The 13,057-nt window shown below is 34.0% G+C and overlaps 2 protein-coding genes across 5 annotated transcripts; one reads left to right on the top strand and one right to left on the bottom strand.

Moving 5' to 3' along the window:
- Positions 1-1,716: 1,716 nt before the first annotated feature.
- LOC108197195 (ubiquinol oxidase 2, mitochondrial) lies at positions 1,717-4,618 on the top strand. Of its 3 annotated transcripts, none has more exons than XR_001801963.2 (4): positions 1,730-2,275; positions 2,983-3,471; positions 3,644-3,770; positions 4,063-4,618. XR_001801963.2 is itself a non-coding variant. In XM_017364741.2 (3 exons), the coding sequence occupies exons 1-3, from the start codon at positions 1,883-1,885 to the stop codon at positions 3,701-3,703; spliced, it is 942 nt and encodes a 313-aa protein (XP_017220230.1). In that variant the 5' UTR covers positions 1,717-1,882; the 3' UTR covers positions 3,704-3,881. The 3 variants fall into 3 exon arrangements, 1 of the variants encoding a protein (XP_017220230.1); XR_001801962.2 differs by having other exon boundaries at positions 4,057-4,618; XM_017364741.2 differs by lacking the exon at positions 4,063-4,618 and having other exon boundaries at positions 1,717-2,275; positions 3,644-3,881.
- Positions 4,619-5,090: 472 nt separating this feature from the next.
- LOC108197630 (pentatricopeptide repeat-containing protein At1g31790) lies at positions 5,091-7,843 on the bottom strand. Of its 2 annotated transcripts, none has more exons than XR_010286406.1 (2): positions 5,990-7,842; positions 5,091-5,795 (listed from the first exon to the last, which is right to left on the bottom strand). XR_010286406.1 is itself a non-coding variant. In XM_017365300.2 (2 exons), exons 1-2 carry the CDS (start codon positions 7,661-7,663, stop codon positions 5,723-5,725), a joined length of 1,245 nt encoding a protein of 414 aa, XP_017220789.1. In that variant the 5' UTR covers positions 7,664-7,843; the 3' UTR covers positions 5,091-5,722. The 2 variants fall into 2 exon arrangements, 1 of the variants encoding a protein (XP_017220789.1); XM_017365300.2 differs by having other exon boundaries at positions 6,492-7,843.
- Positions 7,844-13,057: the final 5,214 nt, after the last annotated feature.

Here is a 13,057-nt window from a genome sequence, read left to right as displayed (position 1 = left end):
AAGATTATCTAAAAGAGAAATAATGAAACTAGAGGCTTTAAAAATTTCAGGTGGGTTGTTTTATCATTCTAAGGATTTTTATATTGAATAACCTCCCATTTAAAAACACATGTGGCTGATTACAAAAATTGAAAAGCTAACCTTACAAATTTCTTGTTGAAAACTATTATGAGTTGCTTTTCAGTTTTAATGTAATTAATACATTACAATGAAAATTATAATGTTAATTTATATTATAGCAGACTAGCTATTTCATATACTGGTCAATAACAACATTCTCCCACTCCATTCTTTGCATTCATATATTGGGGAAATACTTGTACTCTGTGACAAAATGCATAATTGCATATTACCTTATTGCGTTGCTAGAAATGATAGGTTTCGAGATCTTCAATATTAAATTAAACCCTTTTATAACTTATCTTCCAAAACTGTTCCAACAATTTTCTGTTCAACCCAAGTGACTGATGTCCTTTTTTTTGACTTGTTGTTGTCAATTGATAATTACTAAATTAGCAGTTAAAAAGCTCGTAGTTAGTTAGTTAGTTGCACCATGCCTTCGTTTCTAGAGAGAGACGCTCTCCCTTCTCTCTAGACTTTTCTTTTCCCGCCTAAACACTTTAAACCCTAGACTGCCCTTTGACCGCCCCTCCGGCGCCCCTCCGGACGCGTGCCACCTCCCTAACCAAACAGCTCCTCTCGACCTCCTCTACATTTCCATCTTTCTCTTTTCTCAGATCTGTTACTTTTCATGGATGATTTTCCACCTCTTCAGCCTCTTGGGTTTGTAGCCGCCGCTGCGCCTGGAAATGCTCTAGATGTGCCCGTTGTGGGTGCTGTGCCCGTTGTGGGCGCTGTGCCCGAGAATGCTCAGGATGTGCCCGTTGTGGGCGCTGTGCTCGAGAATGCTCTGGCAGTGCCCGATGTGGGCGTTGTTCTCGAGAATGCCCCTGTTGCGCCTGGTCCTGGTGCCATGGTTGAATTCCCAGCTGTGTTTGAGGATTTTTCTGATGGGGATAGTGTCAACACTGATGATATGTATGTGAATGCTCCTCCTGGGACTCTCACTCGACTTCGACAAGATTTTGCTATTATGGATGCTGGGGGCACCATTCGGAATCACTCGCGAACCCAGTCCGAGTCCAGTAGCTCAGTTGGGGTAAGCATCTTTAACCATCCTGATGTAATTAAGATTAACAAAAAAAATTAGCAGTTGATATACTAATGTACCGTTGATGGTTTTTTGAATTATCATTTGATAATTCATTTTGTGCTCACTCGTTGATGAGTTGAATAATAGTTGATATAGACTTTTTTCCTCATTCATTGATGTCTTGATTAGTCGTTGATCTCTATTTTTTTGTGCAGTTTACATGACTTAATTATTAATTATAATAAATAAGATGTTACAAAAAATTTGACTTAATAATTTAAAATATTGATATATTCAATATAGAATTACTATATCAAATTAATACAAGATTTTTGGGTCAAAGAATATAATAAAAAGTGAATAATAGAAAACCAGAACGAGAATATCTTATTCGGATGCGAAAATCAAATGAAGCCGAGGTCAAAAAGGTCTGGAAGGTTGCATGTATGCGTGCGAACGATGCGGAAGAAAATTATGACACGATTCTGCTTTCAAAGAAAACCAAATCCGGTAGTTTCTTGGCGCCCAAGAAAAACCCACCATCCATACAATATCCTCAATTTAATTCCATAATGATTTAATCCGTTTCCACATAAAATAAAAGCATACACCAAAAATCTCACCGCCTTTCCATGAATAAATAGAAACCCAAAACCCCCCACTCCATCACAACTTTGTATCTACTCCATACAAAACCCTCCAAATTTCTGCTAGTTGTTGAGAATCACAATGATGATGACACGTGGCACTAGTCGGGTCGCCCGGTTCACGACGGCCGGCCGTCTGTTCTCCGCCGTGAAGGGTGCGGCGGCGGAGAGCGAGAAGTTTCCGGTGATGGGTGTGCGTTGGAGGAGCAGTCTGACGCTGGGTGAGAAAGAACAGGTGAATAATAAGAATGGTGAAGATAAACAAGTGGTGGCTAGTTACTGGGGAATAAAGGGTCAAGAGGTGAAGAAGGAAGATGGGACCCCCTGGAAATGGAACTGCTTCAGGCCATGGGAGACGTACCAGGCGGACTTGACGATCGATCTGAAGAAGCACCATGTCCCCACTACTTTCTTAGACAAACTGGCTTACTGGACTGTTAAGTCTCTCAGGTTCCCTACCGATGTCTTCTTTCAGGTACTTCTTCTCGTTCCTTTTAACCCGTAAAGTACTTTACATGAAACGTGTATTTTAATCCTTTGAACCCTCGATGTATGATGTCATGTTTATCCATCATATATATTCTGTTTTTTGATACCAAGGCTTATAAGATATATCGGATATTCAGAGCGTTGAATCAGCCGAGTTAAAATATTGGTTAAAATTTTGATGGTATATCAGGACACACATCTGAACATTGATGGTTAAAAGACATTTAGCCTTCTTTTTTTATTGTTTCAGTGTTTTGGTTTGTTAACTTAATTTGAGGGACAAGATTTTGTAATTTTTATGATTACAGGCTGATTTAACAATCATGTACCTTGCCGGGATACTAAATGCGTTTGTGTTTGATTGTTCTTTTGTTTTTGTTTCTTTCTTTTTGCTTGCATCAGACAGAGTATTGCATCTATGATAGTCAGGGCATATATAGTGGAATTTGGATAAGCATGGCATGTTTGTTTTGGATTGATTTCTATGTTGACCCATATTTTACTCGCATTTGAGTTGTGGAATATGCAAGAACAAAGAGGACATTTGTTCTTACGTTTGAATTTTAACTCGTGCGAATATTACTATTAGGTGGTACAAAGTGACCATAGGATATTAGCCAGTCTGAAGTCTTAACTTTGTAATTTTGTTTGGTATAAATTTCTTATATGTGTATGTGAAAATTGAAATCATAGAGACGATATGGATGCCGTGCAATGATGTTAGAAACGGTAGCTGCTGTCCCTGGCATGGTCGGGGGAATGTTGCTTCATTGCAAGTCACTCAGGCGCTTTGAGCACAGCGGAGGTTGGATCAAGACCTTGTTAGATGAAGCTGAAAATGAAAGAATGCACCTCATGACATTCATGGAGGTGTCCCAGCCAAGATGGTACGAGCGTGCCCTTGTGTTCACTGTACAGGGTGTCTTCTTCAACGCCTACTTCCTTGCATATCTAGCATCTCCCAAACTGGCTCACCGAGTTGTTGGATACTTGGAAGAGGAAGCAATTTACTCCTATACCGAGTTCCTCAAGGAGTTGGACAAAGGTACTATTGAGAATGTTCCTGCTCCGGCTATTGCCATTGATTACTGGCGCCTCCCGGCTGACTCTACATTGCGAGATGTAGTCATGGTTGTTAGGGCAGATGAGGCTCACCACCGAGATGTTAACCACTTTGCTTCGGTAATGACTTGACTATAATTTCTCTCTGCATATAAAGCAGATATTAATTACCTTTACATTCATTTGTGGAAGGCTGAAATTGGGAAATGAATCTGCGGAAAGAGTAGCATTAGTTGAAATTTTAGAATCTTTATTTCTAATAATTGATACATCTATATTATGATGATTGCAGGACATACATTATCAAGGACATGAGCTGAAGGACTCCCCGGCCCCTCTTGGATATCACTGAAGTGAAGGAATCTCTGGTGCTCTGCTTATATGAAGTTTCTTTTGATTGAATTCTATCACGAGATTGGGTATGATGAGAAAACAAATATATGGTTTACTGTTACATTTTAATGTAAAAACATTAAGTCATTTTATGTGGTGTAAGACTTCATTCGGCGTCAAGCCAATGTTTGATCAGATTTCTTACGGGCTTAGAAACTTGCATTAAAAAATTTATAATGCACTGCTAATAGTTCGCTTGCAAGTTGAAATCCCTCGTCAAACCATGAATTAACTTCTATTATATTATCTGCAATGTAACACCATTTTTTTCCAAAGAACTTCAATATTAACAGTTGATTTTATATGTTTAAGTGGCAGGGTAGTTTCCTGCCTGATCCCATTAGATAATTAGAAGACTGTATTGGTTCTTGGAGGAATTTGTAACGGGGAAGAGTTAAACTAAGAGTTGGGCTAGCACGGAGTTGTTTTGAAGGATGCCTTGAGAATTATCCAAAGACATCAACTTCAGACTCCTTTTGCTAGCAGTTACCCTGCCTCAAGGACCAATATGTCTTGATACAAACAGATTCAGGGATGTTCCAATCTGCAATTTATGGGCAATGCTACCGGCTAAGAGGTTTTCCTAAACCCTAACCGGAAGGTTTCCTGGAACATTTGGAGAGAAACTGAAATTGCAAAGAGAAAATCAAGTGTAACCTTGGTATGTAATATTTGTAAGTACAGTAGGCCTCATAAGGCTGGGAGAGAGCATGGTTGGATGGCGTGGAAACTATCAAGACAACCGCAGGTGTTAATACATTACCTAGATTCGTATTGTTATGAAATTTAAGTTTTCTAACCCTTGCGATGCTTGAGTTTGGTTAATCAGGTTATTTTTCCCATTTTTTAAATATAAAAGATGTGTTGAATATAATCTCTAGTTGATAGTTAGGTCATGTATGAAACACCCTGGCCTTATATGCTTGTTCCTAACGCTCTTAGAGTTAAGCCAAAATTTGAAGGATATGTAATGAACCCTCTTCGAAAACTTAGAAGCTCTATTAACTTTCTTAACAATGAGGACAACACTCTTCCTCTTAACTCTGTTAAATATTAGTCTTTACTCTTTTTTATATTATTTTATTTTTTCATTGTATACTCCTATTTTAGTAACAGATAATAGATAAGAGTGTATTTGGGGTCGATTGTTGTAAATACTGCCTCTTAAAAAGTTGATTATTTATATTTTTAGAGAAAAATTTGAAGAGTTTGTTGGTGTTCTAAGATTTTGTTGCATTGCTTACATCACCTTAATAATATATATTTTCTTGTTAAAATTATTAAAATATAGTATCATATGTTATTTTGGAGGAAACAATGAAATTTCTTAACAATTGCACATAATATACAATTTAATTTTCATGTCATTCCTTCCCGAAACATTTTTCCAACTAAATACAACATAAACAATCTTTTCGTCATGTGCCCTCAATTCTTCCCATGGCATAGAAAGACAACACAATTTTACGGTCTTCATCCACGCGATGGCCACTTGGAAGAATGTCTGGTTGGTCTGGAGCCTTTTGATTGAAAGGAACTTGAGGGAAACGTTTTAAAGCTTCAAACAAAGCTCCATACAGATAAACCAGTTTCTGCATTCAACTCTTCCCTTTTGTCAAAAACATCCAGCTTGTAACTTCTTTGACAGCCAAATTCTATTTCATCTCTTCTAGAATTTTGGATTCCAGTAGTTGAATCTCTCCCAAGTCCCACCAACCAGTAGATTACCCGGTGTCCCTGAAAAATTTATCAGGGTTTCCCGGATTTTCCTTGTGTCCTAATTCCATGAATGTCGTCGAGAAATCTAATCTTTTATCCCTATTTTCCGCAGATATGTGCTCAGAGTTGTGAACTTTCACTTGTTGGTGCTTCATGGATATACATGTATATATAATTTCATCAATAGCTTCCTAAGCTTTGCTTAGACTTTTTCTTTACCAAATCCACTCCACCTCTGCAGCTTCCAGGCAGCACCTCTTCAACGACTGAAATAGCTAGCGTCGTGGAGTGGAAAGCTAGGTAGATTAAGATAGAGGCTTCCAAGGTCATGCCTAAAAGCAAGGAAAACACATTATTAAGATAGAGAAATATTATTACGAACAGAGGGAGAAGCACAAGCTCTAATATTGCTGTATTGATAGCCATCTTGGAGTGCGGGTTTGCTAAGATGTATGAGAACTTAGCAATTGGCAGCAGTTATATAAAGCAGCTAGAACCAATAGGCCATAGCTATCTACATCTCTACCTGGTTAATGCAGTACATCTTGTACCACATGGACGCGAAAGTGTTCTTAGGCCGAGCTGTTGGTAGCCATCTCGGGACCCTTTTTTTGTACTGTTTGTAAGAGTGAGAGTAATAGAACATACTACTATGCAGTTTATATATTGCTATGTCAATTGCCAAGCATGTGACATAGACCGTACCCTAGCAAGACAATATGACATCATACCATACGAACAACAAACAGAACAAGGCAACTACATATATTTGAAAGGAAAATTTTCAGTTAGACTACTCGAAAGATAACCACCCGAGACAGAATAACTCTTCAAGAGGAGCTTAAATATCCAAGAGAATATGGTATATATGTTATATGTACATATATTTCAACTTTTAAGTCTTGTTATACACTATGGGGGCGTTTGGACCGTCATGGGAATGGGAACGGAATGAAGGGTACGGGAGTGGGAAAGATATAAGATCACAACCAAACACCCCCTATATGTTACTACTTCCACACGCACACCTCAATTCATTTAGCAGTGATTCTTGTGGCTGCAGATCAGCTGCCTTCATTTCATAAAGAATTTTAATGGCTTCAATGTACTCCCCATCTTTCATATATCCTCTAAGCATGGCATTCCAACAAGCACCATTTTTCCCGTCTTCGTTCATATCAAAAACTCTCTTCGCATATTTAACCAACCCGACTTTACTATACATGTCAACTAATCCGCATTGCACATAGCTTTTAGAAACTACGCCAAACTTTATCGCATGCGCATGAACTTGTTCACCACATAATCCTCCATCTCCTAATCTACCACATGCTTTAAGAACACTAGAGAACGTAAAACTATTTCTCTTCACTCCCTCCCTCGTCATCTCCCTAAAAACATTAAGTGCTTCATCGAAAAGTCCCTCCCTGCATTTGTTCACAAGTCTAGCAGTCCAAACAACAGTATTGCTACAAGGAACTTGATCAAACACAAAATCCGCACCTACAAAACATCCATTCCGCCCATAAAAGTCTATGAGCGAGCTGCAAACAAACAAATTCTTTCCAAAATCCACTTTCCATAACAACCCATGAACTTGTGTCCCCAGTTCAAAATTGTCAGTCTCCACACAAGCTTGAATAACACACACCAAAATCCACGAATACTGAAACCAAACCACATTTTCGTGAGCGTCCTTGTACCTCTGCATTTCAACAAACAACTCTATAACATCACTATGATCACCCCTGCTCATATAACCAGCCATCATAGCAGCCCATGAATTAGAATCTTTATCATGCATTTCATCAAACAGTTGCCGGGCAATACTCATACACCCACAATAAGAAAACAACAAAAGGAATCGATTACGCCACGACAACCCAAGACTGATGCCACTATTGGCCATATGTTGATGCAAAAACATGGCTTGATCAATGTCTCGAGAAAAAGTGCATTCTTTGAGAAGAGAAGCGTAAATATCAATGGGTACAGGTATAGAAAGCGAGTCCATTATACGGAGAACATCTGAGATGGTATGGTTGGGTTGTCGGAGTTGTGTGGATTTGGGTTTATGAATTGGTGATTGAAATTTCTTAGATAATTTAAGTTTGGTTTTTGTACATGGAATTGGATTAGAAAGAAAAACATGAGAGCGATAGAAGGTTGGGTTTAGATGTAAAGGTGTAACAATACTCATTTTCTTCAAATTTCAAGCTGCTTCATGTTAGTTGATTTTATGTAAAAGAGCTTGAGGTCTTGTGCAGGGTAATAGCACTTTTCCAGGGTTTTAGAAGATCTACGTGGATCTATTTTTATAACTGCTCCACCTCGAGTCTATTGATCCCGCAATTTTTTATTTTTTATTTTTGAAAATTCGCGCTTGCATTGAACTTCATCAGAAATAAGGTTGAATCCCTGCCCTGCCTGTTCACTAGGGGTGTACACGGTTCGGGTTGGGCGGGTTAAAGAAATTTAACGATCCAACCCAATTAAATTGGGTTATCAAATTCTCAACCCAAACCATAAAAAATAAATTCATAACCCAAACTAATTTGTATTAATTCGGTTCGGATTGGTTCGGATTTGAAAATTCACGCTTGCATTAAACTTCATCAGAAATAAGGTTGCATAAAATAAAATTCCAAGTAATACTTAACCACTCTGCGAGGCATAACATAGAATACATCATCCTTGTCAAGTTATGATCGTAATATTCGATCTATACACAAATAATACTAACACTTCATAAAAATTTTTAATAATATCAATACAATCTTCAACAATAATGTGAAAATATGAATTTTCTCCATCCCTATTCACTGCATCTACCACCAGCTTTGCATCGCACTCGAGAATACATCTGTTTTACCTCCGGTTCCTTGTCCATCTTAACTGCCTCCTTTAGACCTATGGTCTTTGCTTTTGTTGGTTGAAAACTTTCTTGCATGACATTACTTCTGGCCCGAAGGAACTTACCTCTTTCATCCAAAATAGCACAAGTTACCCCATTTTGTTCGATCCTATTAAGCAAGTTGCGGCTATATTAATTTTTACCCGTTTTCGCTTCCGGCGGTGTATATTCAGATCATATAATTTATGTTTTCAGCGATGGGGACATGTGTTAGGCCATCTCTAGCAGTTGTGATCCAAAAATCCAAATTTGGATCATCAACTGATCCAAATTCTGATCCAAATTTCTGATCAACTCCGGCAGCGTGATCCAAATTCTGATCCAAATTACTTTTTTATATTATATTACATAAATTTTATATTAAAATTTAAACTATATAATCTCAAATTTAATTTTTAATCATTATTAACTACTTATATTATACTTAATTAAATAATTTAATTATTTTTTAACATCGATCAAAGTATCTCAAAATTAAGAACATTTAAATGAAACTCAAGGATCTCAAAATGACATGATAGCGACGTATAATGTTTTGATTATCTCGGAGGAAACGAAAATAATCTGTTCGACTAAATCAAAATTTATATTTATTGTACTGTTTTCTAGTCATTTCCCGGTATTGTAATAGTATTTTATGCATTTTATGTACCTTTTATTTTATGTATGTAATGTACTCTCTTTTTTTTTTAATTTCAAAGAAATTTACTTTCCTATTATTCTAAGTTTTACTAAAACATTAATTTTATTAATTATTAATAATCACAAAATAATTTTTAGTCCGATAAACAAAATAACAAAATCATTGTTTTATAATAAAGTAGGTGATCCAAATATGGATCAGTGAACAGTGGTGATCCAAATTTGGATCAGCACTTTTCACTGATTCAAATTTGGATCACTTTTTGGATCACTGCTGGAGAAGAATTTGGAATAATGTGCCCCAAATTTGGATTTTTGGATCACTGCTGGGTTTGCCCTTAAGACACCAATTTGAGATATTCCGTATTTTTAAGTTGAGGAAAGACTTCATCAAAGGTCACTATTAAGCTTTTAATTTTTTATAATTGTTTTGGATGTGATTATCGATGACATTTAAACTCCTGTGTCTTGGTGTATGTTTTTTGTCGATGATATTGTATTAATCGTTGAGTCTCAGAACGAGGTTAATGCAAATTTAGAACTATATTAATTCATTCAATCGACTTCTTTCTGTTGTAACTTATGAGTTGGGACTTGTAATCCATTTGGGTCGAACATAAATTTCTCGCATGTGTGCATTTATATGTGACGTACCTTCTGTGCGTATCGTCGTCTAATCATGTAATTTGTTCGAATAATCAACGTCAAAGAAGAACAAAATTCAGTTTAAATATAGAAGAACCGGTAAATGTTTTTAAAATATAACTTTGAACGACTATAACAGGGTCAGGTTGTTCTCCTTTGTTCTATGCACAAATTGTCTGTTCTTTTTTCAGCATGTACAAATTGCCTTTGTTTGTCAAAAGATGGTGGTAAATTTTAGTATAACTGTGAACTATGAACAAAGCACGTTGATGATAAATATTATATATATAACATAAAATACAAGTTAATTGTAAAATGTTGAAAATAATTAGAGTCTGTTTTGTATTTTATAACATATGATCCTTTTATTCACATATTTTGTGTTATATTGCTACTATTGAAGAGTTTTTTAAATGAAATAAATGTTGATATTTAAAATTTTCTTCAAAAAAATAATATATTAAAAATAAGTTGTAGATATATATCTTATAAGAGCATTAAAGTGCGTGTCGAGCAGTGAAAAATATTATATAAAAATGAGTCGGATGAAGAGAGTATTTTATGATATTTTACAGACAAAAAATATAGAGAAATATATATATTATATACCGAATATGTTATAAAATACATGAATTTTCTGATTGTATTCTGTGTATAAGATACTTTACCAAAATATACTCCCTCTGTTTTGTTTTATAGGTCATTTTAGAAAACATTGTTTGTTCATAAATATAAGTCGTTCTCACTTTTCAAGAGTAGTTAGGTTGTCTAATGACTTTTGTTACCTTTATTTAATATCATGAGTCAAGAGAAGAAAGTGGGAGGAGAGATATTAAACTAGCGTTTTACCCGTGCTACGCATCGAACGGTTAATTATATAAAATAAAATAAAAAGTATATATGAATTCAAGTATATATTATTTCATATCATTTATACAATTTTATTACATAATATATGTATAATTTTTTTAAAAAAGTAATATTATTTCTTAAATACTCTGAATTTGATCAATTATGTACCACATATTATATTATATTAAATATATAATAAATTATATTTTCTTTTTAATCAAATATTATATAAGGATCGACCATTATTCAGAGATCAGTGAATGCGATCCCACTCCTGGTTTCGGACCCAAAATCTGAATTATTCTGGATTCAGTTTGCAATGTCACGTTTTTCCATACGGATCATTTTGATAGCAAATCATTGATTTTTATTAATTTCTTTTTTTTGGTAATTGCATCTTCTAATTAGCCATCAAATATAATATAATATATATAGTTATTAAAAAATTGTTATATTTTTAAGATGTCAATTCTACCAATATTCTTTAAACTCTCCTTTTTATTTTTTATTTTCTTAATATATGAAATAAAATAGAAAAAAAAGTGTTGGATGAACATGAGAAAATAAATTTCTATATTAATAAATATAAATTAAGAGCGAAGGAAGGCTTCTAGAAATATGACATTAATCATTTACGAAAACATATTTGAAAATTATCATCATCTAGATAAATTTAAATCATTGTTAACAAATAACGTGATTCATTCAGAAATTCATATTAACTGATCATCCAGATTTCCGGTCATCCAGAATCCGCTATCTAGATTTAACAAATGACTCCTTAGGATCATAAATTTTTTCGATTTCTCGTATTGAATAATGTAATGTCGGATTAAGTTTGATCAGATCGGTGAATGTGTCCTCTAACATCAGTCATTGTTATTATATTATAATTATAATTATATAATTTAATTAATTTTTATGTATTAATTTATTTTTATTTGCATGATTAGTCTTTGTAGCCATATTTTAGGAAATTTGTATGCACTTAACTTATTTATGAAATAATATAAATTATTAAATTCGATAGAGCATGCCGTAAAAATATACATTTGTAAATATTCACTCATCTAAAAGAAATATTTTGTATTTAAAAAGATAAATATATTTGATTTTTATATCTATTTTCAAACACTGATATAATGAAAATTTTGTCCTAGTAAATTATAAAGTCACCGTGAAATTTCTAAAAATTGGTCATTCTGAATGCTAACTTGGGTTAAAATTATATTATTTCTCTCACTGTAATTATATATTTATACTTATAATTACGATATTTATTTAGATGAGTATAAATTTAATTTTATAAAATAAGAAATATTTATCTCGTATAATAATCGAAAAATCATGTACGACACGTAATACATGTTAATCAGGAGATTGTATTTTTTCAATCAAGTAAATAAAAAACTCGTTCTAATCGGTAGGGTGTGAAGAAGGCTCGCATAATTTAAAAGAAGATTTATCAAATTGATCTAAAATTATAAATATTGATTAGTCATGTAAAAATTTATTGTTAGACGCATATATAATCACATTTTTTACTGTCCTTTTGAACATCTTATTGTCTGAATTTAAGAATTCCTTAAAATTTTCAGTCTCGCTACTACTAAATAGTTAAAATTCTTTTATTTATTTATAATTATCGGATAATTCTCATGTGACAATAATATGGATTGATGATGATGTGTTTTTTGTGTATTATAATATCGTAAATTTTGCTCACTCAAATATTTAATACTCACGTTTTTATGTTACATCTTTATATGTGGCATTAACTTCAACTTAGAGAATGGGGACGGGAGTGGGGCAAGTAATTTCAGGATCATAAATTTTTCCGATTTCTTGTATTGAATAAAGTAATGTCTGATTAAGTTCGATCAGATCGGTGAATGCGTCTTCTAATATCAGTCATTATTATTATATTATAATTATATAATTAAATTAACTTTTATGCATTAAGTTATTTTTATTTGCATGATTAGTCTTTGTAGTCATATTTTAGAAAATATGTATGCACTTAACTTATTTATGAAATAATATAAATTATTAACTTCAATAGAGCATGCCGTAAAAATATATATCTGTAAATAGTCACTCATTTAAACAAAATGTTATGTATATATAAAGACAAATATATTGGATTTTTATATCTATTTTCAACCACTGATATAATGAATATTTTGTCCTAGTAAATTATGAAGTCACTGTGAAATTTCTAAAATTGGTCATAATTTGTGTTAATTTTATATTATTTCTCTCATCGTAATTGTTATAGAATGGAAAACGAAGGGGGTGAGCGATTCGTGCTTTGGACTGGTCTCGGTGCGAGATGCCTACGTATCTTCTGCGTGAAGAAGAATCAAGTCCAAAACGTAGTTCTAGTTATGAGGGGTAGAGCCCTTTATATAGGTGCTTCGGAGTCAGAAGTCGAATGGAAGTACGATTCCATGTATCAGACTTTCTATCGAAGTAGGTTTCGAAGCAAGAGATAAGATAGAACTCTTATCCTCTTGTTGTTGACGTTTATCCTAACTTCTT

The sequence above is a fragment of the Daucus carota genome, chromosome 8, assembly GCF_001625215.2.
Source record: "Daucus carota subsp. sativus chromosome 8, DH1 v3.0, whole genome shotgun sequence".
Lineage (NCBI taxonomy): Eukaryota > Viridiplantae > Streptophyta > Magnoliopsida > Apiales > Apiaceae > Daucus > Daucus carota.
This window is presented reverse-complemented; position numbering and strand designations above follow the sequence as displayed.